Consider the following 26,552-nt stretch of genomic DNA (forward strand, 5'->3'; position numbering starts at 1 on the left):
ATTCTTGGATTTATCTATTCTATGGACTATGAATAATCAAATGATATATTTTCTAACTAATTCCTTTTTATAAATACACCCTTTTTTTATTTTTTTTATTTTTAAAAAATCCCTAAAATTCAACATTACCCCCATAAACAAGCGTGGCCTATACGTCATTACTTACTTATATAATTCCCTTAATTATTACAAATGAAATTATTTTAACTTCAAAGATGAGAGTGTACACCCATAAATTTGAGTAGATTAGAAGCAATTTAAAGATGATTAAAATGATTTTTCTACACATAAAAATGTTTTATTTTTAAAATCTTAAAAATAATTCAAAAGAATACATTTCAAAGTTTTAAAAATTTATTCTAAAAATAAATTATTCTCAAAAAATATTTTAAAATATTTTCACTTGTTTTTATGAAGTGTTTTGAGTTTTAACTTATAAATCCATAATACAAAAATATTTTATGAAGTTTTGTATTTAAAATTTATTCTTAAAAATTATTTTTGAATTAAATTTTTCTTTCCTTTATTATTTTATTCTAATTTATCATAACCAATATTAAAATTGAGAATAAATTTATAATTATTTATTTATTTTTCCTTGCGTCTTACTAATGGTACCATTCTTTTCTTAAGCTACATATGGAGAGGGAAATAGAAATAGAATTGTATTGAAACTTTTGTGATGAATACTTTTTCCGTACTACCTTTACGCCACCACCGTATCTTCAATTTCAAAATCCTACTAAAATAATAATTATTATTACTTTTAAATGTGGTGAGGAATAAAAGTAGAAAACAGTGGAGAAGAGTAGAAAGCGTGTGTTTGGGAGTGAGGAGCATGATATCCGTGATGAGGAGCCTAGTGTCCGCGTTGCATTTACAACCAAACATGAGGTGTCTTTGATTGCCCACCTCACCAGTCACCACTGGGCTTGACTCCCAGGCCTTTATGTGAGTTGTCTTGAGCTAACTTCCCTTTGGTGCCCACACGTTTGGCTTGAGTCCTGCTCACCTGGTCACCCCCCCTTGCCTTCCAGTTCAGTATGACCAAGACACCTTGTCCACTTCCTTATTCTAAAGTTGGCCATTTTAACCCTATCCTAAATTGTGATTCTTTCTATATTTGTTTTCTTTAATGCACACACCAATTAGCTTTCTCCTAGGACCAGGCCTGGGGCATGCAACTGTGGCCCAGAGATAGAAGGGCTTGTGTGCTCTTTTCATTGGCCCAGATAACTGTCTCTTAGTTTGTCCAATGGGCCTCTGAGTTGGAGGCCCACTCCAGGGTTGAAGGGAGACAGGGATACAACATGAGCAAGTGAATTACATTGGAAGCCAATCCAAGCCCAACTATTTTAATATTAAATAACATGTATTAGATATAAATTAGGTTTTACAAGAGATGGTAAACCTCAATCCATTCTAATTAGGGGTTTAACTTGAACATGTTTATATAATTTAAGTTTTTGAGGTTTAATTTATGTTAGACTTGATTTAAGTTTTCTTAACTCAAGCTTACCTCGGGTTGGGTTATAGACATGGAACTTGATTTAGTATTTTTATAATTTATATTATTTTATATAATAATTTTTTATTTTTTTTAAAAAAAAATGTGAAATTGTAATTACATTATATCCTATGTCATTTTTTAAAAAAGATAAAAGAATTATTTTTTATTTTTGTATCATTGTTGTGATATATTATCTCATTTATTATTTAAATTTTGATATAATTTTAGTCTATAGCTTTAGGAAAAAAAAAAACATATTGTGGGTAGGTTGAATCTAATATAACTTACTTTATCTAACATAATTTTGATTCATATAATATGAGTAACTCAACTCTAATCCTACTCAATCCAAAGATTAGAGAAAAAAATAAAAAAGGGAAGTTGGGTTGCACACCTTAGATTAGACATCAAATTAAATTGGATTTTGATTGAATAGTTTTTAACTTGGATTGGTGGTTCCAAATCTAATTATAACCCAATCTTATATTTAGCCATAAAATCTCATTCCAAATTTGTATATTTAGACTTTATATTAAGTAAAAAAAAAAAAACCTATAGTATCAATTTAGTGTTTGGTGGTTCTAGATTGTAATCGACCCTCCGAGCAACCATTACAGTACCCCCTGAACTTGTTAATCCTATAAAAAGGTCATTGTGATTTTTTTTTATATTTTAAAATGACGTGTAACGATCATCTATTTATGACGACTTAATGTTCAAATAAACTTTGATCAAATAAAAGTATTTACACTAATGCTACTTGGAATGAGTTACTTACCTAGACACCTCACGGTCTGGGGTGGCCACTTGGACACCTCATTACCCAAGTAACCCACAATGCCTATAGGAAATTGAATGATGCTAATTGAAATTATGTAACAAAATTTAAATGATTGATCGTGGAACAACTTGATTGATCGTGCTATTTGGTTAATATTTGTACCAAAATAATGTTTTACCTTTAAATGCCCAATTAACTACTAAGAATCAATTAGCTCTAGGGTAGAGTAATATTTCACCCGTAGCCACAACCCATCCGCTGATTCTTTTTAAGTTCAAACACGGGTGTGTTGTAGGGCTAGAGGGGACAATGAAACAGAGAAAACAGCATGATGTCTCGACTGTGGGCCTTCGGCTAAATTGGGGCAACACAATTTAATGTGGGAAGCCCACCCCCTTGAACCCAATAAAGGCAAGCCCACGTGTGTACGGATCTAGTGCTCCCCCCACAATTAATAAGCGGACCCCAAAATCCGGTTGAGATTGACACATCTTAATCCTTCTCATTTCTTATATGACTAATCGATTTTGAGCCAATTAAAATTGAGAAATCCAAAAAAGTTTAATGGGGTTGACCACACCTTATCAAAACCATTTTAATAATGAAGACCACCCCCACAAATTCCAACTGCTTCCACTCTTGAAGCATAGAAGCCACGTGCACTCCATTTTTAAGCTTCATCCATCTCATTAATTAAAGCCTCCGAGGGTAGGTGTCATTGATTCAAAGGACAATAGCCTTGTTTTATATATATTAAAAAAAAATTCTAAAATAAAAATATTGTATCATATGTCGTATGTCAAAGCTTTGTTCACACGGAGGTAAAATCTAGATAAAATTCGTGATGAAAATCAGAATAGGTATTGATTTTAAAAATTATTTTTGACCTTTTTAATATTAGAATAATAAAAAAATTTAAGTATTAATTAGAAATGGAAACAATTTTCTCAAAATATAAACTTCTTTTTTAAATTTAGAAAACATATTTGATAAATTTTCGATTAAAAATCTATCATTTCTAAAATAAATTTTAAGTGTTTTTAGTTTTTTAAAATATTTTGAATAATAACAAAAAAATATAATTAAATATTTTAAATATTTTAAATATTATTATTATTATTATTATTATTATGTTTTGACATTTTTATAAATCACAATCCATGAGCATGAACATAGGAGGAAGATGAAGAAGAGAGTTGCAGACATGGTGGAAAATAAATGTATTATTATCCGTGCAAAATCACTTACAAGTTACATCACAAAAATATAAAATTATTACAAAAGAAAGTAAACTACTATAATTCTTTCACCACGTTTTTTTTTTTTTTTTTTCCCTTTAATCTACTTGATTGATAATCTCAATTCCTCAAACAAGAAACAGTGGATAAAAAGGAAAACAAAGAAAACAATTGACTGACTGTGACTGATGATTGGGGACTGAAGAAAGGAGTTTGATTTGATCATCAGATGTTCAGAAGGTCCATTTCCAGATCTTGATTCTGAGATCAACCTCACACTTGGAGTCAGAAGTTGAAGCAACTGATGGAGATTTACCTTTTGGAACTGCAGCTTGGATGCCATCGCAGGTCACTCTGATGCCCACCTTACTGCTCTTAAACCCTCCCATTTTGATCCTCACCTTCGTGTCCATTTGAAATTCCAGAGGCAACCCACTTTTCTTCTTCAGATCTGATCTCAGGGAAGTCACTGAATCCGCGTCCAGGTCGCGGGAGTGGCTGGAGAGAGTGGGTTTCAGGACTGTGAAGTCCTTGGGGCTGCTGGCGAGTGCTGGGTAGGATCCGTTGGCGAGGATGACGTCGTTCGATGAGATGGAAACAGTGAAGGGGTCGTAGAAAATGGTGATTTTCTTGTTGGGGTTGCGGGCGGCGATGGTGAGGTTGAAGGCGGCGGAGAGATGGCCGGAGGAGGACGCGTCGGCGGAGGAAGCGGAGAGGTTGAATTGAGTTGTCTTGAAGGTGGAGACTGAGAAGGTCGGGCTGTGGGGGCGGTAGAACACCCAAAGCGCCGCGCCGGCCGTGGCGGCCAGGAGGATCAACAGGAGAAGCACGAGAAGAAACCAGAAAAAGCAGCAGCAGCAGATGCTCCGGCACGACCGGCGGGGACGCCGGCGGTGCGCTTGTGGGCGGTACGTCGGGCGAGTGGGGTTATAGAGGTGGGATTTCGCCGGGGCCGCGGCTGGCGCTGTGGTTCCACCTGGTGCAGCACCGGTGGTGGTGGGTTTGGAAGATGGGTACACTCTGTCTGTCATTTTCTCAGGAAAATCAGAATCAGATTCCAGAAGAGAGAAAACGGGACGGCAAAATTACAGAGAATGAGAAGAAGAAAAAGAAGCAGAAGTGAAAATGTAAAGAGAAAGGAAAGAGAGAAGTGGGTGGAGTTGGAGGAAGACAGCAACAGTCAGCCCAAAAGAGATGCCACCACCACACCAAATATGGAATCTCCCTCTAGTTTTCTCACTCTCTTACTTGTGGTCTCCAAAACTTTTCAAAAAAAAAAAAAAATCATCCAAAGATTATTTTCACCAAAAATTATAATAAAAATAAATAAATTAATTAAAAATAAAATTTTGAAATAAGATTGCTTTAATGTGGAGGGACAACAACCAGGGAACCAATCTTACTATAAACTAAAAATTAACTTGACCCAAAAGTCATTTAGATAAATAAAAGTATATAATAATAATAATTAAAAGAAGTGCACAGAAAATTAGGGAAGATAGTGAGGAGAGATGAAGAAATTTTTGAATGGAATCAAGTTTTTGTACTTGGGGATTGTGTTGCCGACACTTAGAATTTCTACTTTTTTTTCAACTTTATGATTCCATGTGGGAAATCATTTACATGCAATTACTTTTTTGGATCACTGCCACACATGTTCTTTCTCCGGTGAAAAGGTTTTCACCACCCTTATTTTCTAGGGAAACAGTGGGAAAATTTTTCTCTATGATTTGTTGAGCCTTTCCTGCCATGGTTGGTTGGTTGGATGGTAGGGAGGCAATCATGGGGTGATTTAATTCTCATGGTTTCTTACATTTTTGGGGTAGTCCTTGGCAGTTGGCATGGAGCTTTTGGGTATGGTGTAACATAAAATATAGTTAGGATTAGAAAATTGGATTTAAAAAATATTAAATAAGAAACCAAATGTTGTTGTTATTATTATTAGCTCAAATCAAATTATTTAGTGAAGGGTGATATGTGATCTTAAAATTACATTCTATTTGAGAAGCATTTTTTAAAAATAGTTTTTAAAAACAGATTTTTAAAATAGTTTTTTGAAATTGTTTTTGAAAACTATTTTCTACATTTTTACATATATTTAAAAAAAAAAACATTTATACTACTTTATTTTCAACTATTCTCCATATTTTTATAATTATTTTTTAAAATATCTCATAAACAATAAATGAAAACAACTAAAAAAATAACAAATATATATATTATTTAAAATCACCCTATTTTCTATTTTTCATTTATCCAAACATTTGTTTTGAGGAATGGGCTTCCAACCATGTTTTCTAGGATTTGGGTGAAAAGGTTTTCACCCCCATTTGTTGAAGGTGTCCTCCATGGTTGGTTGGATGGTAGGGTTTGGGGGGCTATTGATTCTAAAATATAAAGGCTGAGTTCCTGAATTTTCCAGGAATGATATTCCATATATCTTCCCCACCATTGCCCAACTCTCAAGTCATTCCAATTCCAAGAATTTTCAAATTCTAAACTTCACACACAACCATACTATTAACAGTGCATTTAATTTCCTTCTTCCTCCAGCATTTTCCATTCTGGGGTGGGAAACCTTTTACCAGGAATGATGGGGGAAAGCCCCTTCATTTCCATTGTGCAAGTAATGAACCACATTGGACATTCAAATTTCACATCTTACCAAGAAAAATATGGCCAAACAGAGGAAAATGTTAACCAACAAGGAAAACCCACCTCTAATCTAAAAAAGGGTGTTCACTGATCCATTCAGGCACTGGGTATAAGCATCTTTTTGCCATCCCCAGTCCAACCTGATATGAATGTGACCATGTGAATGAGACTTGGAAATAAATGTGTACCAAAAGCCACCAGACACACACCAAGAATGGGCTTTTGGCCTACATTTTTTTTTTCTTTATGTTGGGCATTTAACATATGATATATGTGAAAGTCTATAGGGGGCATGTGGAGGCATGTGAAGGTAGCTAAGTGGATGTCTGACAACAACATACTTACAAAGGAACACAAAGATGCATGTGGTGAGAGGTTGGTAATGTGCATTCTCATTATTGTGTTGGATGTTCATTCTATAGTCATCCACATGATTTGCAGATCAGAAGAAGGAAGAAGATGTTACTACAAATCTATTGATTGTCAAAGGAAGAGACTTAAATAAAACAGGGAGAATCCTTGTGATTATCCAGAATGGTACCATGAATCAAAGCTGGTGTCATGGTCCTTTGTCATACCCCTCAACTGCAAGGCCCTCCACAATCACATTTCCCTACATTTTTTAGGGTTGCTGGGCTTGTCCATGTGACTATAGGAGGGCAACCCATGTGAGAAGAAAGAAACGAGGAAAGTAATATTCAACTTTTTTTTGTAGACAGTCTCTATCCGTTATGGGTTTAATGGATTCTCACAATTTTAAAATACGTTTATATAACCAAAAGGAGTCCATCATATCTATGGTATCAAAAACTTCTTTCTCTATCCTCTGTCTAGTGTGAGATATCAATCACTCTCTATAAAAACCCAAAATCCTTATTTTGTCACACGAAATTATGAGACCAACAAACAAATACCCTTATGAGGCTAGACATATAGTCTCAAACTGGGATCAAATAGCGATTTTGATATCATCGGTAACAACCCACTCCCTTCTATGTAAGACACCTGCTACATACATGGTATCAAGAATTTCTTCCTTTGTACTATGTGGAATCATACAATGTAATTGAAAGGCAAGTTTTATAAACACGATTCATTTATAAAAATACATGAAAGCATTTCATATATCCACGTAAAAACATGAAAGAACTATAAAGTTAAAATACTTATATAAGTTTATACAATGAAAAAATAATATCAGTATGAATTTAGGTTTTACTCGTGTCTACATCTAGTAAAAAATGACATTTCGATTTTGCTCCATAGTCTCAAGTATTGAATAAGCTCCATAAAATTTAAGAAAAATAATTAAATGTAGTAACACGTTATATACAAATAATATGTGATTTTCTATGATATCCCAAATCGTCTTAAACAGAATTTTTTGATACTTATAAAAGATGACTCATCGAAAATGTATAAACATGTTTTATAACCATGAAAAGTAGTCCACCTACAGCATTCTTCAATTTTCCAGAATCATTTCAGGTATTTCTTCCCAGCATCACCCAAATCCCAAGTCCTTCCAATACCCACAATTTTCAAATCCTGAATCATGCTTTAATTACAATATTTGCCATTCCGGGCTGGAAAATTTTTGACCAGGAAGAGCAAAATAAGAACCAGACAGAACCAACCCACCTTCACAGAAGGATTCACTCAACCAGAAAGGCACTAATTCAAGATTGTAGCAACATCAGTAGAATCACAATAATCAGTAATCACAAATTTTCATTTCCTGATTTAAGGAAAATTCTTCCAAGTTCTAGGCAGATTACCCAAAAAGGAAAAAAAAGAATAAAAAAATAAGATTCATCTTGTTGTTCATCTAACAAAATGTATTTGGCGACAATCAGTAAAATTGATCTTCGGTTACCTCAAACTCATCTGACTGCTACTAAATTCTCAGACATCTACAGCTGCTGCACTGCAAGGGAGTTCACTGATTTTGTGTATTCTGTTTACCTACACTCCTAAAGATCAAATAATTTGTCATCAGTGCCTTCACCAATCTCTTCCTCTTCATAGACGGTCTTTCACATCACCCAATCTGTCGTTAGTCCCATGGACATGTATGAACAAGTTAGAGAATTCCTTAAACATTTCATAGTATTGATGCACCCAATAATAAGGAAATAAGGAACAAGAAGATCAGTCTGTCATTTTGATCTCAAGCAAGACCAAAGTTGACGCATGAAATAAAAGAAACCATGCATCTCCATAGATTTGTTATACTAGTTGTTTGCAAGCAAACCCATTACACCTCCAGGAAATTTTCTAAACAGAAACATGTAATCCTAAGGTAAGCTTCAGCAAAGAACTAGAAAACAAAATATTAAGAGAGCATTTTTGACATTAGAAAATGGTCCTTTTTTCCAATGCCCTTCAAGACAAGGTAGAATAATCTGGTTTCCAGGCAACTTCCAACTGCTCCCAAATCGTTTGTTTCACTGAAGCAAAACTTAAATATCCCTACTGATTGGGAAAACAAAATTCTTTGTCAATTGAGTAGAGTACAACCACAAAGCTTAAATACCTTGGAGTTTTGATGCTTCTGAATATAAGCATAAGAGTGAGGAGGACAGGAAATATGACTGAACATAAGTGCTCCAAGGAGTGCCCACTGATAAGGTACCAAGTTGCATGGTAAACTTTATTGTCAGCAACAGATTCGAATTTTGCTAGAAGGTAAACACCTGTTCCAGATAATTTTCAGATATTTAAGTGAAATAACTCACAGCCTCAGAAGCTAGGCATGGCCAATGTATTAATTTAACAAACATCAAAGCATCTAGAAAAGAATAAATCCCTCCAACTAAGCATCAGACAACGACAAAGGCTATGCGAGCAAAATATGCAATTTTATCCAAAGAAAAAGAAGAAAAACCAAAAAGAAAAGAAAGAAAAAGTAGATAGATACTAAGGTTTTTCTCCCATACAGGATAAAAAAAATACTAAAGTCATTTTGCTAGATCTGGATCACATGGAAGTTGTCAGAATTGCCTCTTGACCAGGGAATTCACTTCTAGTTTAGTTCTTTGCTCCAAGCATGGCAGCTCACATGTACTCTTAGGGCATATTGGGCATATGATGAGTTGGCTGGACATTTCAGATTAGGGAAAAGAAATGCATTCGGAAATTTGTGTGCACAGCCAAAAGAAAAAAAATCAATAGATCCCAAATTTATACAAGATATATTTTTTGATAGGGAAAATTTTTTAACCTTCTATTAAAAATATTATCAGATGTAAATTTGTTAAACGGGATCTGCAGACATAATAGTAAATACTGCAATCCAAAAGCATACTTGATGGCCTACAACATACTTTTGAATAAGAAAATCAAATAACTGTTTACAACTTAGTTCTTTTTAAGTAGTTCTTTATTTCAAAGGCAAGAAAAAAGCCTTGGGTTCTTTGATGATGCAACAAATAAGGAACACCAGAGGCTCACACCTGAAAGTGTGAAGTAAACTAACAATCAACCAATGTATTCCCTACAAGATTGGTTTTAAACCTAAACAAACTAACCAAAGCTCCAGTGATAAAATCAAAAAATGACACAATCTATATTGTACACTGTAAACGTGGTATTCCTATCATGTCTTATAACCTGATTTATGTTCATCAGAATACTGTAGGCATAAATAATTTGGTGAGGTCCAAATGTTTCAATTAGTAAGTACAACATGGTTTCAAGTGATCAACTGAGTGACCAGATGAAATAGAAATTTCAAGGCTTGCATGGCATGGACACTTGGTTGACAAGATGTAGTCCCACAAAATCAGGAGAATCAGGACACAGACCAGAGTCTTAAGGCATTGAAATAACCTGTGTTTCTTTATCATTACTACCCACACATATCTTGTCAATTTCAATTATAAGGTGAGGAACAATTAAAACCGTGTCTCAACATGCAAGCGTTTCAATCCATGAGCAGGGTAAACGAACTCCAAGATGGAAAAGGAACATGCAAAAATTAATATCCTATGAATTCCCACTATGTATAGGACTTGGATGGAAATAAAACCCGGAGAAGATTTTTCTCTTCTAATGTCCAAATCCTTTGCTGACAAAACCTTTCCACTCAATCAGCTCGTGTTAAATGCCCAAAATCACTTTATGATGCACCAAAGTTATCTTAAGTTTTCTTCCCAAATCCAAGTAACCTTATAATGACAGACTAACAATGTCCAAAACGGTTAAGAAAAGCCTACCAAGCGCCCTAATGAGGATGAATCTCCAAGATATATATCAAGAAAGGGAATTAGTATTAGTTGTAATTAAAGTAGGATTGGTATTACTTGAAATTAAATTAGGATTAATATTTGTTAGAGTCTAATTAGGATTAGTTAGTTGAGTTATAATATAATTAGAATTTGAGTCATGATAGGTTATTAGAGTCCTAGTAGACTTTGGATGTTATAATTAGAATTAGAGTCATAATAAGTTATTAGAATTCTAGTAGACTTTGGATTTCTTAGACAAGTTTATAAATAGGCTAATCAATGTAAATCAAATGGATGAATTGATATTAATAATATTGTATTTTCTTTCATTGCAAGTGTTGCAATCCTCAATGATGAAATCCATTGATTTTCTTTAAGGTGAGACTCCTAGAAGGCCTTAGCGAGACTCTAAGGTTTTCGATCTTTTCTTCGTTTTTTCTTCTCTCTCTATTTCTTATCTTATATTTTTTTTCTACCAAAAAATTTATTCCTTGTTCCTCTCCTTACACCCTAAAAATAAAACCCTAGCCCACCTACTTTTGAATTTAGGCAACCATCCTAAGGTTGTCCTAAATCGGTTTTGGTATCAAAGCGAAAATTCTTAGCATGAAGGCATATGTAATTGAGGAGTGGAGCAACATATGCAAACATAGTTGAAGGCTATAACTTTTTTATGCAACCATTGGTGAACATACCAAGGCTAAACGAAGAGGAGGATTGGCAATGTACTAGCATCTTCTGAACTCGTGTTGCTTGCCAAGGGAGATTATGTACTTTGATTATTGATGGAGGTAGTTGTTCCAATCTAACTTCAGAGGAGCTTGTTGAGAAGCTTAATCTAAAGACAGAAGATCATCAAAATCCCTATCAAATAGCATGGGTAAATGACACATCTATTTTGATGAGTTCTCATTGTCTAGTAAGTTTAATTTTAGTAATAATTTTGAGTTATCAATATGGTGTGATGTTTTGCCGATGAAAGCTACCCATATTATGCTTGGAAGATCATGGCTTTTTTATGAAAGAGTCCAACATGATGGATACGGGAACACTTATACACTTGTGCGCAATGGGTGTAAGAAGATCCTCCTTCCAATGAAGGAAATTCCACCACATAAGCAACCAGAGAAAAAATGAGCACCCTTGAAACTAGAAGAGCTATCAAATACTCTTACTAAAAAGCAAGTCGAAGTTACTAGAAAAGAGAAAGAAATCATCAATGATGAATCTAGAAAGCAAGAGGTGATGGAACTAATCCTAGATCAACCAATAGAAGAGCTCAAAGAAGTTGTAGAAGCTTAAGAAGAATCAATGTTTGACTTCCCAAGGCCAAACATTATCATGAGTGGTGGCAAACATAAAGAATCTGCTGAAACTTCTCTTGAACATAGGGAATTTAAGAATTTTATTCTTCTACAAGATAGTTTACAAGAAGAGTATGGGAAGCAACTCTCCACAAGCTTGTTGAAGACACATAATTATTTCGAGAATTATCAATTTGTTTTAGAACATCGAAAAGTTTTTCAAAGTCTAGTATTTGTCTTGCATGAAATTGAACAAGTTCAAGAGATCTTGAGATCCTCTCTTAGCATAGTAAAGAGACGATGAAGAAAGCAAGGGTAGAAGGCATTGCTTGGAATTTCAATTGACCATGGAAAATCACTAAAACTCGAGGTTGAATTTTTTTTCAAGTCAGGGGGAATTGATGAGAATGAATCTCCAAGATATATATCAAGAAAGGGAATTAGTATTAGTTGCAATTAAAGTAGGATTAATATTACTTGGAATTAAATTAGGATTAATATTAGTTGGCGTCTAATTAGGATTAGCTGGTTAAATTATAATATAATTAGAATTTGAGTCATGATAGATTATTAAAGTCCTAGTAAACTTTGGATGTTATAATTAGAATTAGAGTCATAATAGGTTATTAAAGTCCTAGTAAACTGTGGATTTTTTAGAGAAGCCTATAATTAGGCTAATCAATGTAAATCAAATGGATGAATTGATATTAATAATATTGTATTTTCTTTCATTGCAAGTGTTGCAATCCTCAATGATAAGATTCCATTGATTTTCTTGTAGGTAAGACTCCTAGAAGGCCTTAGTGAGACTCTAAGGTTTTTGATCTTTTCTTCATTATTTCTTCTTTTTCTCTATTTCTTATCTTATATTTTTCTCTACCATAAAATTTATTCCTTGTTCCTCTCCTTACACCCTAAAAATAAAACCCTAACCCACCCACTTTTGAATATAGACAACCAACCTAGGGTTGTCCTACATCACGCCCATTGCAAGTCATTTTACAAGTAATCAAAACTGCCTAAAATGTCCATATTCCCAATAACTAGAGTGAAATCTAGGAATCTGTTTGGTGGTTTTTAGCATTTGTAAAACCTTAATGCATGTTAACTAGTATCAATGTATGTTTATGACACAAATATAAACCAACATAATGTTTTACTACCTACTTTTGAAATGCTCCATTAAAATTCTTACCATTTATTGAAGTTAAGAGACAAAAATTAGCATGAAAAAAAACATACAACAAACAAACTTTCTTGGTCAAACTCAAATATTGAGAGTGCTATACTATCACTCTTGGTTTTCACTTTGCTTTGCATAAAAATACAAGAGGGGTGCAGGAGTTCATAATTCAGAAACATGAAATGGAACTAAATGTGTTTCCTTTAATTTATTATAAGGCAGAATAAAAACAAAAGAAGAAGAAGAAGAAGAAGAAATTAAAAGAAATAGCAGAAACTCCATACCAGTAGCACAAAGCCAATATCTCGAATGAGTATATTTTGGTGTGAACATAAATGTCATAGCTGGAATAGCAATGCCCGGAATCAGTTGGAACATCATGCACAATCTAAGATCATTAAAAGCTCTGCAACCAACTAGAAAACCATATTCAGCAGAAAACTAACTTAGACACAATTCAAGCCTAAAATGTTTACTTTAGACCAGTAAAGAAAGAACAGAAGACAAGCAGGAATTAGAAATAAAATTAAAACAACAAACTAACCTTTCACAAGCCACACCAACCAGAGCAACTAAATTGAGCGTAAACAAACAAGTCAATCCAATCATCTCCCCCACCCTCTCCATAATAAAACTAGCAAAAAGTGAAGAATATGCTATCATAATCTGCAATCCACAATGCATAAAATCATAGGAAACCAAGTTACATCAATATTTTGAAGCATATTAAGCACCCATGTTAGAAAGAACACAACATGAGTATGGTATAAGTGTGTGGGATATGTGCCAAATACAACTATTGTTGGAGCATGCACTCAATGGGTGCATACTGAGTGTTCAAAGATGATTTCCCAGAGCACTTTCTTGATCTATTACAATGTCACATAGTTATTTCCGAAAAAGAAAGCTAAGCATCCATGAAAAACATGCTACCAAATTCAAACCCTTTTTCAAAGCAAGGTAAGAATTGGATAAACACAGCAGCACAATGTTAGAATTACAGTAATTCTATCACATATCCAAGTACATTTAACAAAGTGAAAGCAAAGTTGGGAGAGAAAATGTTAGAATTACGGTAATCCAATGAAATGCTAACCGGCAATTTATCCCAAATAACTCTGTTATCATCAGGCTTCAGATGATAATAAGAAGACCCAAAAGCCACACTCGTCGTTCCAGCATAGTAGAGTGCCCAACCCCAAACTTCTGCACGCGAACTACATAACCAATTACCAAACAAACCTATCAAAATCAACACAAATAGCTTGAAAAGCCAAGAATATGATAATAATAATAATAATAAATCCCTTCTCATCAAAGAACAATCTTCACTACAACCTTAACTCTACCATTCCTGTCAAAGTACTCATTTGAAAACTACAGTTGCCTCATCAAGTTACAACAGATTGTTTGGTTGCACAGCATTGCACATTTCCATGAAGTAAAATAAAATTAAAAGACAACCCACAAATTGCCCCTGTCCCTAAACAATCTGTACTGCAAACTAACCATTTCTGTCTCATTTCAAAATTACACTAGTCTTATAAAGTTTTAGTACAGAATTTTTTTTCTTTTTCTGTTGTCTCTAAATCGTTTCGAAAGGAAGTGAAAGAGATAAAAACCTAATAACAAAGAAGTTCCCGCTGAGGCAGAGGACAAAACCCAGAACACCAAGAACCAAGAAAGGGTAGTTCGTGATCACATTCAACGTATTCGGCACTCCTGCAAAAAAACAAAAAACCCAGGTGAGAAAAGGTAATTAACATACATATAGAGGGAGAGAAGAGAGTTCCGAGAGATGGGTACCAAGAAAATTGCGCATATCAGCGAAGAGGTGGTGTTTGGGAGAGTGCGGGATCTTGGGTGTGGCAAACATGAGACAGAGCCAGCAGAGACACACTGCGACCCACATACGAGTTTGCTTTACTCTGTGAAGGTAATAATTCATCCACACCATTTTCTCACTACTCAAAATTTTCTCGCACTTTCCCTCGCTTTCTCGACCTCGCTTTCCTCTTTTCTGTAATTCGAATATCGTCAGAATCACTCTTTGCTGGTTCGGGGCTTGTTCATGATCCTTGCGCCTCTAATATTGGGTTGGGCCCCTTAGGCCTCTATGATTGGGTTAGGCCTCACTACTCACAATTTGGAAAATGAGGAAATGATTTGTTTTTATTTTTTTAGAAATCTTTTTCATTTTTCAAAAAAAAAAAAAAGCTTGAATTTCTGATTTAAAATTATTTTCAATATATGCTTCTTGCTTTTTATTTTAAAAATTAGAAAATAATAAACTCTTACATGTTGTAAAATTATAAAGTAAAAGGAAAAGAAAACAAGAAATAGAAATTAGAATGTAGGAAGAGAATATAATAGATTTTCATTAGATGTATCTCCATTTTATAAGGAGTCACAAAAAGATATACATCAATATGGATGATCATCCACAAGTTTCCATAATACGATAAATTCTTATATTTTATAACACTCCCCCTTAAATGATCATAAAAATATGTCTCATTAAAACCTTATTAGGAAAAACTCTATAGAAAAAACCCTAGTGAAGGAAAAAGAGTACAATATTCTTTTGAATTACTACAATTGCCTCGTTAAAAATCTTACCAGTAAAACCCAGTGGGACAAAATCTGGACAAAGGAAAAAAAGAGTGAAGTATATCCATATTATCATTTTCCCCCTCGTGTAAACATGATTATGATTTCTTCAACATTTCAAATGGTAGATCTCTCAATATTCGTATTCCAAAGTCATACCTTAACTTTTTCAATGTGGTCGAAGGCAACGCCTTTGTGAATAGATCTGCTAGATTATTGCATGACTGAATCTATTGAACATCGATCTCACATTTCTTTCGGAGCTCATGAGTATAAAAGAATTTAGGGGAGATATGCTTAGTTCTGTCTCCTTTTATGAATCCTCATTTAAATTGTGCAATACAAGCAGCATTATCTTCATGTAACACCGTTGCATTGCCTCTGATGGAAGGTAGTCCACATGTTTCTTGAATATGTTGGATCATTGACCTTAGTCATACACATTCACTACTTGCTTCGTGAATTGCTAGTATTTCTGAATAATTTGATGATGTGACCACCATTGTTTGTTTGATAGATCTCCATGAAATAGCAGTACCATTGCAATTAAACACATACCTTGTTTGTGACCTACCTTTATGTGAATCTAAAAGATATCCTGCATTTGTATATCCAAGCAACTGTTGCTTTGATTCTCTTAAGTAAAATAAACACATATCAATAGTTTCGCGAAGATAACACAATATATGTTTGATACTATTCCAATGTTTTTGAGTTGGAGCGAAACTATATCTTGCTAATAAATTGACAGAAAAAGCAATGTGTGGACGTATGCAATTGACAAGATACATAAGTGCACCAATAACACTAAGATATGGTACTTCAGGACCAAGTCATTCTTCATTCTTTTTCGCAAAGAAGAAATGGATCATTTTTCACATCAAGTGATCAGACAACCATTAGAGAACTTAAAGAATGCGCTTTATACATATAAAAATGCTTCAAAACTTTCTTAATGTATGTTGATTGATGTGCTAAAACTCCATTTGGAAAATACTCAATCTATAGGCCGAGACAAAATTTTGTTTTTCCAAAATCTTTCATCTCAAATTTTCATTTTCAAGTAATTTGTTGTTCTTATGAGTTCTTTAGGAGTTCCAACAAGATTTAAGCCATCAACATACACTGTAATAATTGCAAATCCGATTTCTGATTTCTTAATGAAGATGCATGGGCATATAGGATTATTCATATACCCTTCTTTTAGCAAGTATTCGCTAAGGTGATTGTATCACATGCGTCCAGATTGCTTTAATCCATACAAGGATTGTTGTAACTTGATCGAGTACATGCTACGAGGCTTTGGACAATTTGTTTCAGGCAATTTAAATCCTTCAGGGATTTTCATTATATATCATTATCCATGAATCCATATAAATATGTTGTAATAACATTCATGAGACGCATATCTAGTCCTCCTGGGACTGCCAAACTAATTAAGAAATGATATGTGATTGCGTCTATGACAGAAGAGAATGTTTCCTCATAGTCAATACCAGATTTTTACGAGAAACCTTGTGCTACTAATTGCACTTTATATCTTATGATCTCATTATTCTCATTGTGTTTTCGTACAAATACCCATTTTTACCCAACAAGTTTACATCTCCTGGTGTTTGGACTATAAGTCAAAAAACTTCTTATTTTGTTAATGAGTTTAACTTTGCTTGTATAACTTCTTTCCATTTTGGCCAATCATTTTTATGTCAGCATTCTTCCACATTTCGTGGTTCAGTATCTTCATCATTTCTTATGAAGGCCACTTGGAAAGTGAAAATAATATTTTTTTGATCCCATTTTTCTCCCGTGTATTCATAACTTACTGAGATCTCACAATTTTTAGGTACTTGTGCCTCTTCAAAGGCTTCTTGTTCAATATATGTGCCTCTTTAGGGGCTTTTTGTTCAATATATGTGCCTCTTCAGGGGCTTCTTGTATTATTTGTGTCTCTTCTAGGACTATAGATTTATCAATTTTAAACTGATCAATTATTTTTTATAGCCTTTTTAGAGTGCCAAGTTTTTATTGGGTTCTCCTATTCCGAGGAGTTACATCCTTTGAGGCGACAGGTCTACCACGCTTCAGGCGTATCTTATATTAATTTGTTAATTGTCCTATAAGGACATCAATCCATGCTAGAGTATTTGCAGTCGAGATATATGACTTTGTTACTTTCTTTGTATCAATGAATGCATCTTGTAATTGATTTGTAAGATTTTGCAAATGAATGATCCTTTCAACTTCTAGTTCACATTGATTTGTACGATGATCAAGATGAGTCAAAGTCAATGCATTCCAAATAATTTCATGTTGTTTTTCTGGAACTGGTTTTTTTCCCCTTAACGACGAGAAAATTGTCTCATTAAAATGATAATTTGCACCAAATGTTGTTAGAAAATTAGGCTAATCCAATCTGTGGTAATCACCTTAGAGGGAGGTGAATAGGGTGATGGTCTCTTTTTGCAAATTTAAACTATGTGAATGTAAGAGACGAATATATGCAATTATATAATAAAAAAATATAGAGACAATTGCATATAAAGTAAAAGAGTAGAGAAGAGAAAATGCAAACACAAGATTTTATAGTGGTTCGGTGCAACCCGATCTACATCCACTCTCCTCTAGCTTCAATCCCAAGTTTGAGGTTCCACTAATTCAAGGCTTCCAAACCAACCCTTCAAGCAATACAATTGGATTATGATTCTAATCCACCATCTTGGACTTTTGGCTTCAAACACCCTTTACAATTCTCAAGATATACCTCACTCTTAAACAACCTCTCAAGTGATATCCCACACTTGAGAATCTTATTCTCAAAGATATACAAATAATTGATCTCACAAAATCCTAGTACAAAAACTTTAAGCTCAAATGATACAAGAAAATTAGGATTGAAAGGTGCACTAATGATATGCAAGTTTTAGAACAATGGTACACTCAAAACACTCTTTCAAAGCTCAAATATATTCAAGAAAGTTTTGGGAAGGTTGAACTATTCAACAATGAAGATTTAGAGCCTTTTTATAGAGGAAAAAAACCAAATTAGCCGTTGGGGGTTCGACTGATCAAGCCGGGGGTCAACCGGTTAACTGGCCTTTAGCATTTAATGTTTGGTAGGTGACCGTTGGACCTCGATCGGACCTTGACCAAACCTTGACCGGTTGAAGTGTGGGTCGACCGATTCCTCATCCGGTTGAACAGCCATTCTAGAAGAGAGAGAAGGTTCTTTCCACCCCTCAACCAGTTGAGCTGGCAGTCGATTGGTTACTATTCACACCCTTGACCAATTGAACTAGGGGTCGACCTATTCCTAGACCAGTTGAGCCGTTTTTAGCTCAACAACCAACTTTTTCAATTTAAAACCTTTTAAACAAGTTTGAAAAACATTTGACACAAGGTTTTAGTTGAAAACATGAAATCATCCAATTTTAAAATATTTAAAACAAAATAACTCTTAGATGATTTTGGTGCATAAGTAAAGAATGTAATGCATGAAAATCCTAGTGCACCAACAACCTTACAAAGAGATCTTATGAAGTTTGGGTCTTGAAAAACACTTCTCTTTGAGGTGGTCTTCTTCTTCATGATTTTTCCTTGACTTGATTTGTCTTTGTGATTGCCACTTTGGAAATCGTTTTGCCTAATCACACTTTAAATATAATCATTAGTTTTAAACATTGTTTTGTTATCATCAAAACCGAGATTAACCAAACATTGGCTTCACACATGTCATTCTACCTTATAAGTGTATAGGTAGACTAGTCACTAAATAAAAACTTTTGGTTTTATAATGTACATCCATATGACATTTTACCCCAGGAGACCAAGTTGATCTTAAAGTGTCATTCACATGAAATCAAATACTACTAGTGACATAATATAAACTCTTCTGGAGTCTTTAATTAGGTTTCTATCACCTGATATAGTATTAACATTGTCTGTCATCAATGTTGTTTAATTAATGAGACAAAAATTTCATCAAAGTAACAAGTCATAAAACATTATCATAAAGACTTCGTCTTCATAGAGTTTAATAAATATTATCATAGAGAAAGAGTTAAAATCAATTGAAAAATATTAGTCATCGATTATAACTTAATTTAACAAGTTGTGTAAAAGTAATGAGAGCATATATAACACAATAAAACAAATATGAAAAGATAATTTAAAGTTATATATTTCGTAAGTATCTCACACATTTGATTTTGTAAGTGTTGAGCAATTTATACATGAAACAACTAGGAAGTATTTCAATAATCAAACTAATTGTAGTGATGGATCAAGGTAGTAGAGAGATCCATGTATCTTCAAATATAAATAAAGAAAAGAGTTTAAATGATAAATAATAAAATGTGAAATAAACTATAAAAAATGAACAATAAACAATGTGTTAAAAAATGATAACAAAATAAACCTATTTGCAAAGAACTAAATAAAAACACAACGTTTAATCATAACAAACATTTCCATCACCAATTAGATGGTCAATTTTCCAATTAAGATTCTTAAAGAAATCTGAAACATCTAAATGGGTTAGATCCACTTGGCCATCACTATCAATGAAGTTTATTTCAACTTCCTTTCTTTTTATTGATGTTTGGTAAAGGTCGACCACATGTTTGGGCATACGACAAATACGCGACCAATACCCATTCATATCACATCTATAACACTTATTCTCATGGTTCTTAGGAGGTTTATCTTGTAAACACTGCCTATTTTCTTGTTTTACCTCAATATTATTCCACTTCTGGTGGTGCAATGAGGCTTTCATTTTATGATAATTTGGTGAATTATTACTATAAGAACCATGGTATCGGGGATTTCTTCCACAACCACATCCTCGTCATCGTCCACGAGTTTGGGACAATATTACATTCACTTAAGGGAATGATTCAAATCTAGTTGGACGAGATTGGTGATTACTCATCAAAAACTCATTTTTTGTAAACCTTAATGGAGATGATGACCAAAGAAAATCAGTGTTTTTGCACGATCCTAGAAGGATGCTTGATTTCCTTATTTGATCATAGCTCAAAGATTCATTGACAATTTTGTTTTGAATAACTTCTAGTTATACAAGAGAATTAGAAATTGTATGCATAATTTCTGGTTATAAAACTATTGTTAATAAAAATTGTTTTCCATAATTCCTGTTGTGAAAAATAAGTGAGTACAAAAGAAAAAAATTAAAAGCCAATATTTTTCATAACTTTGAATTATGATCATTTTGTTAAAAACAATAAAATATGCAAATTTGTACATAGCTTCAGACTATGAACTATTTATGTATAACTTATAGTAACACAATATAATTAAAAGAAATTAAAAGTTAATATATATATATATATATATATATATATATATATATATATATATATATATAGCTTCAGGCTATGAACCATTCATTAGGTAGATTTGTGTATAGTTTCGGGTTATGAACTTTCATTATATAAATTTGTACATAGCTTCAGGCTATGAACATTATTTATTTATTTACTTTATAGCTTTTGGCTATAATATTGTTTGGTATAACTTCTAGTTATACCGTATAATTAAAAATAAATAATTATGGATCATATACATAACTTCTGGTTATGTATTTGTAATTTTATAATTTTCCCCATAACTTTTGGTTATAGGGATTGCACATATTTTTTTATAACTTTTGGTTATAGGGATTGTATATATTTTTCATAACTTCTGGTTATAGGAATTATACAAATTTATGTATATAAATAAAATAAGTAAAAATAGAGAGTCAAAGAGTGATAAAGTATAAAATCATTATATAAGTTTATCACATACCTTTTTGTGAGAAAGAAGAGAGAAGATCTTTCTATTTCTTTGAAGGGAAGAACGTCTTTCTATTTTTCTAAAGAGAATAACGTCTTTCTTATTTATTTGAATAGAGAAAAATCTTTATATTTATTTTGTAAAGATTATTCATATTGATAACGTGTTATAAAATTATAAAGTAAAAAGAGAAATTAGAATGTACGAAAAGAATAGAATAAATTGTCATTAAAAGTATCTCCCTTTTATATGAAGTCACAAAGAGATATACATCAATATGAGTGATCATCCACTAGTTTCCATAATCCGATAAATTTTCATATTTTATAACAGACCTATATTAAAAAATTAATAATTTAAAAACCATTTAAATAAATTTGAGGTATATAAAATCTCTTTTCTTAAATTTTAAAAAAAAATTAAAATAATTTTAAAAAATGTAAGATAAATTTATATTTTTTTATAAACTACTTTTATATTAAAAAAAAAAAAAAAACAGGATCTATATCCAAGCAAATTTTATTTTTTTATTTTTTTATTTATATCCAATGTAAATAATTGCATGCACGTTCTACATCCACTGAGTCTAGACTTGTATGATGCATTTCAGGAAGAGGCCAAAGTGAAGCGAAAAGCGAAGGCTCGTGCTCCTTCCACAAAAAACGGTGTCGTTTTTAAATTCGTCAACAATGGCTTGCTTTGGCTGTTCGGCGGTCGGCCAAGTCTGTGACCTACAAGTGACACGTGTCATGGAGAGGAAATAATCTCACTGTCCCGCATTGAGTTGACACTTTAACGGATAAGCTCCATCCGCCACGTGGCTAATATGTCCAATTTTCCTTTTTTTTTGGTACGATTTGATATGAAGCATGCCCTTTAGTGGCCCAATCTCAGTGTCAATCAGTTGGGTTAAATTAAAAGAAGGGAGACAAAAAGTTTGAAATGACTCCGCCCAAAACCCTTACCGTTGAATCATTTCATTGTGATGATTATGACATTTACCCTAAGTTGTTTCTCACAAAATTCGAGAAAAAATTAGGAAGGAAAAAAATTAATGATTCTTTTTGGTATTCTTCGCGATTGATCCGGAAAAATAGCGAATAATTAAAAATAAGAAATAAAAATGATAAGAAATATTCATTATCCCGATTTATTTTAAGATTGTTCGAATTTTTATAAATGAGTGAAAATTATAACACATCGTTTTTCAATAAATACAACTTATTTTAAAAGACGTGTCTTGATTTTAAAAGATATAAGATTGTGTTTGGTGTCTTAAGACAATTCTTCAAATGATGTGTCTAATATTTTCAAGTACATATCTTTTAAAGGTCACCGTCAAATCTATAAATAGAGACTCCTCATGACATATTCATTCATTCATTTATCAATTCTTTCTACTTTTTCTCATTTATTATCATTCAAGTCATCATTAACTTCAAGTCTACAAAATAGTACAAATTACCAAATAATTTGTTATTTCTTGTGATTTCAAGTGTTACTATCACAAAAAAGTAATCGTTGTATCTTGAAAGACGATCGTCAACATACTGTAAGTGCTTAAGCATAACAAATTCGTCATAAGGACATAGAGTCAAACTTTAGGTTCGATCAACTTTATTTTTGAGTTTCCATTTTCTACTTCATTTTATTCGTATATTTATTATACACATTTATTATCCATGTATTTTCAATGATTTGGATAACAAATGTATATAAAAAAAAAAGTATCACATTAATTAAAAACTTTTATAATACTTTTACAAATTATCACTTTGCTCGGGTTGAGAATGGATGGGTTACCTCCATCTAGATCTAACCTGGTTTATCCCATTATTTAAATTAATTTTCATCTATGATCCAAAAAAATTATAATATTCTTATAAAAAAAATTTATTTTAAAAATATCATCTAAAACACTTATAATATTTTTTAAAATTATTTCTTTGCCTAGGATGGCAATAGGTTGAATACTTCCATTTTCGTTATAGGTGGTAAAGTTTGATATAATTCACAGACATGATACAAACTCAACATGCATGCTTTTTATGGGTTTAGGTTGAATATAAGTAAGTTTTAGATCAAATTTATATCGACTTGCATAACTCGTTTAATAAATCAATAATTTTTTAATCTAATTTGCATAACACAAATTTGACTTAAAATTGACTAATTTTATAATCTTATTATTAACCTAATTATATATTAAAATTATTTAACTCGTTTTAAATTAATTTTTAAATAAATAAGTCAATTGAGTCATAAATATGTTTGACATGATTATTATTCATATCAAAAGGTAGGATACGTTTTAATATTGCACAAATACAACCCACTAACATGAAATTTAAATCAATTTTCATTCTAGCCCTAAAAAAATTTAAACAAAACAATTACAAAATGAAATTTTCTCCTACTCACCTCATCTCTTCACATTTATTTCTTTTTATTATTCTAATTTTTTTTACTATATAAAATAATAAACATAATTTATAATTAAACAAATACAACAATTTTTTATTTTATGTATCCAAGAAGAGAAAAGTGCATTAAATTACTTTTATTTAACTATATCTTGTTAGAGACGTATCCAAAAAAACAACTCATCCCTTGCTATCTCTATCCCATTGCTTACATGAGAATTAAGGCATCATTAATATTTTTTCTATCCACGAGATTCTAAAGAGGAGACATGAGTTGTGTTGTATAGAAGGATTGAAGGTAGCGTGACAAGTAGGGTTTGATACTAACCAAACACAACATTATTAGCCTATTTTGGTAGATTGTCTAATCTTGGCCTTGGACTAAGCCACATTGTCATTATCCCTTTCTTGTTTGGTAGATCAGATGTCAATTCTTCTTCCTCAACATCACCCCTAATCCTAGGCTCTTAGCTGCCAAACACATCCTTTAAATACATGGCACTTTCTCCCACTTTCCTTCCAAACCCCACTTTACAAAAATATCTATTCTCTTTATTATTTTTTTATTAAAATTTAAAACAAATGTAGCCAACTTTAATGTTAAATTATGTAGAGACTAGAGGGAACATATTTAAAAATTATTTTAAAATTTAGATATTTATAAAGAAACAAATAAAACCATAAAATATTTAATTAAAAAAATATTATAATATAAAGCCCACCATTTGATGATTAATTTTTCTTAAAAATATTACAAAATTTGATTTCAAAAATTATTGTGAATCATTTTTCAATCATGGATGACGTAGAATTCTTCAATTTTCTTTATTTTTTATTTTTTTATTTATAATTCATACACTCTAGTAATAAAATTATTCAAATAGATTTAAAAAAAAAAAAACCGTAAAATTACAAAAGTTGACGAGGGCATGATTTGGAGGTGAGATCCTCTTGGAAGAATACACCACCCCACATTGAGATCAAAGGATCATCATCCATGCACACACTTGATTGGTGTTAATGCACCGTACCCAAACAACACCCCTGGCACGTGAAACACCAACCAAACATCTATTCACACTGCATTCCCTGAACTGCCCCCTACCTCTTTGCTCAACTTGAGGCTATGACCAGTGGGCATTTCAGGAATTCAGGCTGCCACTGCAACTCTCCTCCCCTCCCGTCCAATGGATGAGTTTAACTGGAATTACCAAAATGTCCCCACCAGACGAACACAACACAGGTCACACAGCTTGGAAAAAAGTTAATATTTTGGACATAAAAATGAATGAAAATATGACGATATGTTGAAATTGCCCACGCTTTATATGCCATCTATGCAACAAGCGGTGGGCATTTCAGTAATACGTCTCCTCCCTTTCATGTGCATGAGTACACTGACCAAAATGCCCTTACGTATTATAGGGCATATTTGAACAAAAGTTGAAGACTGTGGACGGTAATAGAAATAAACCCGGAATCTAAACATGGCCCAAAACTATCAAAAATTTAAAAACCACCTCCGAAATGGAAAATACCTTACTTTCCAGTCCCTCTTCCGATCATCTCCTTGTACCTTATGATCGAATCCAGCCTCTGCAACTTCAATTGCTGCTTGAACTTGTTGATGAAGTCGTCGGCCTTCGCGTCCACCTCCTCATCGTCTTCGTCACCCTCCGCCACCGTCGCTTTAGCCTTCCCCTCCCTCACAGTCGCCGGTCGGCGACTCTCCACAATGTCACCCTCCTCAAAATGCGCGAACGTCGACTTCGCACTCGCCGACTTCTTCATCTTCTTAGACAGCCTCGCTGGAGTTTCACCGGACGCCGGCTCCTGATCCGACTTGGTCCTCTCAAAGGGCCGCCCCTGAATCTGACCGTAAATCTCATCTAAGGTTTTCGGGCTTTCCCCTTCACGACTCTCCGATTCCGGTTCCCGCTCCAGCTCTGGCTCTGGTTCCGGTTGGTGGGTGTGCAGAAGAGCGAAACGGGTGTCCTGTTCAGGTAGCTTTTCAGCGATGGAGGGAGTTACGGTGGTGGGTTCCTGAGACCTGTAGCTGTGGAAGTTAATGGACTTGAGCCTCTGCAACACAGAGGGAGATCTGGGAAGCTGGGGCTGTGGGTCTTGGGAGCTGTCCCGAGGCTGCCGATGGGGTCTTTGAGTCCCCAGACCAGAGGTGACAAAAATGGTACCGATCATCAGGTTGAGGAGGAGGAAGAGGACAGCGGGTGTGAACCAGCTGTTCATGGAAGCCCAGATCGACGGTATAGACATGGATTCTTCAAACATGGTTCTTCTCCACCACAGAAGAAAAAAGAAGAGAAAAGAAAAGAGAGTGGCTTTGCAGAGATGTAGAGAGAGAGAGAGAGAGAGAGAGCACTACCTAAAGAGACCAAAGACGAGATGGATTTTTATTTATTTGTGTGGTGATTTTTGGTATTTTAATTATTATTAATAATTTTCCTTATTTTTCCATCATTTTTAATTTTCAGAATCCCGAGGAACACGTGGTGGGGAAGGGGGATGAGGGGTTTTTGGAGGAAATCGACAAAGAATAGAATGGTGGTGGGTTGGAGTAAATGTAAGGCCCTAGTTGCATTTAATAAGATGTCCAAGCATTTATCTTCTTTATATTTCCATTAAATAATAATAATAATATATAAATTAAATAATTATTTATTTTCCATTATTGTTGTACTTAATTTTATTTTAAGGTAAAAAATAATTATAGAAATATGAGGTGGATTCAAAAGTGAGTGGAGTAGGGTTGGTTAGTTATGGAATATGATATAAAAATGAGAAAAATAAAAATCTAGAGATTAG

The 26,552-nt window shown here is 33.3% G+C and overlaps 3 protein-coding genes across 3 annotated transcripts; all 3 read right to left on the reverse strand.

Moving 5' to 3' along the window:
* Positions 1-3,496: 3,496 nt before the first annotated feature.
* LOC117912162 (NDR1/HIN1-like protein 13) lies at positions 3,497-4,734 on the reverse strand. Its single transcript, XM_034826653.1, has one exon. The coding sequence runs from the start codon at positions 4,558-4,560 to the stop codon at positions 3,763-3,765; it is 798 nt and encodes a 265-aa protein (XP_034682544.1). The 5' UTR covers positions 4,561-4,734; the 3' UTR covers positions 3,497-3,762.
* Positions 4,735-7,859: 3,125 nt separating this feature from the next.
* LOC117912452 lies at positions 7,860-14,938 on the reverse strand. Its single transcript, XM_034827029.1, has 7 exons — positions 14,707-14,938; positions 14,523-14,622; positions 13,997-14,117; positions 13,445-13,566; positions 13,185-13,306; positions 8,721-8,880; positions 7,860-8,234 (listed from the first exon to the last, which is right to left on the reverse strand). The coding sequence occupies exons 1-7, from the start codon at positions 14,855-14,857 to the stop codon at positions 8,207-8,209; spliced, it is 804 nt and encodes a 267-aa protein (XP_034682920.1). The 5' UTR covers positions 14,858-14,938; the 3' UTR covers positions 7,860-8,206.
* Positions 14,939-24,982: 10,044 nt separating this feature from the next.
* Positions 24,983-26,106, reverse strand: LOC117913614 (pathogen-associated molecular patterns-induced protein A70). The gene has a single exon (XM_034828632.1). The coding sequence runs from the start codon at positions 26,016-26,018 to the stop codon at positions 25,269-25,271; it is 750 nt and encodes a 249-aa protein (XP_034684523.1). The 5' UTR covers positions 26,019-26,106; the 3' UTR covers positions 24,983-25,268.
* Between the last annotated feature and the right edge of the window lie 446 nt (positions 26,107-26,552).

Source organism: Vitis riparia, chromosome 4 (genome assembly GCF_004353265.1).
Source record: "Vitis riparia cultivar Riparia Gloire de Montpellier isolate 1030 chromosome 4, EGFV_Vit.rip_1.0, whole genome shotgun sequence".
In the NCBI taxonomy this organism is placed as follows: Eukaryota; Viridiplantae; Streptophyta; class Magnoliopsida; order Vitales; family Vitaceae; genus Vitis; species Vitis riparia.

Coding starts and splice junctions, on each gene's coding strand:
- LOC117912162 (XM_034826653.1), bottom strand. CDS start 4,560: ATGACAGACAGAGTGTACCCATCTTCCAAACCCACCACCACCGGTGCT.
- LOC117912452 (XM_034827029.1), bottom strand. CDS start 14,857: ATGGTGTGGATGAATTATTACCTTCACAGAGTAAAGCAAACTCGTATG. Junction 13,307..13,444: donor GTTGGTGTGGCTTGTGAAAG/GTTAGTTTGTTG, acceptor AGTTGGTTGCAG/AGCTTTTAATGATCTTAGAT. Junction 8,881..13,184: donor ATATTGGCTTTGTGCTACTG/GTATGGAGTTTC, acceptor TATCTGGAACAG/GTGTTTACCTTCTAGCAAAA.
- LOC117913614 (XM_034828632.1), bottom strand. CDS start 26,018: ATGTTTGAAGAATCCATGTCTATACCGTCGATCTGGGCTTCCATGAAC.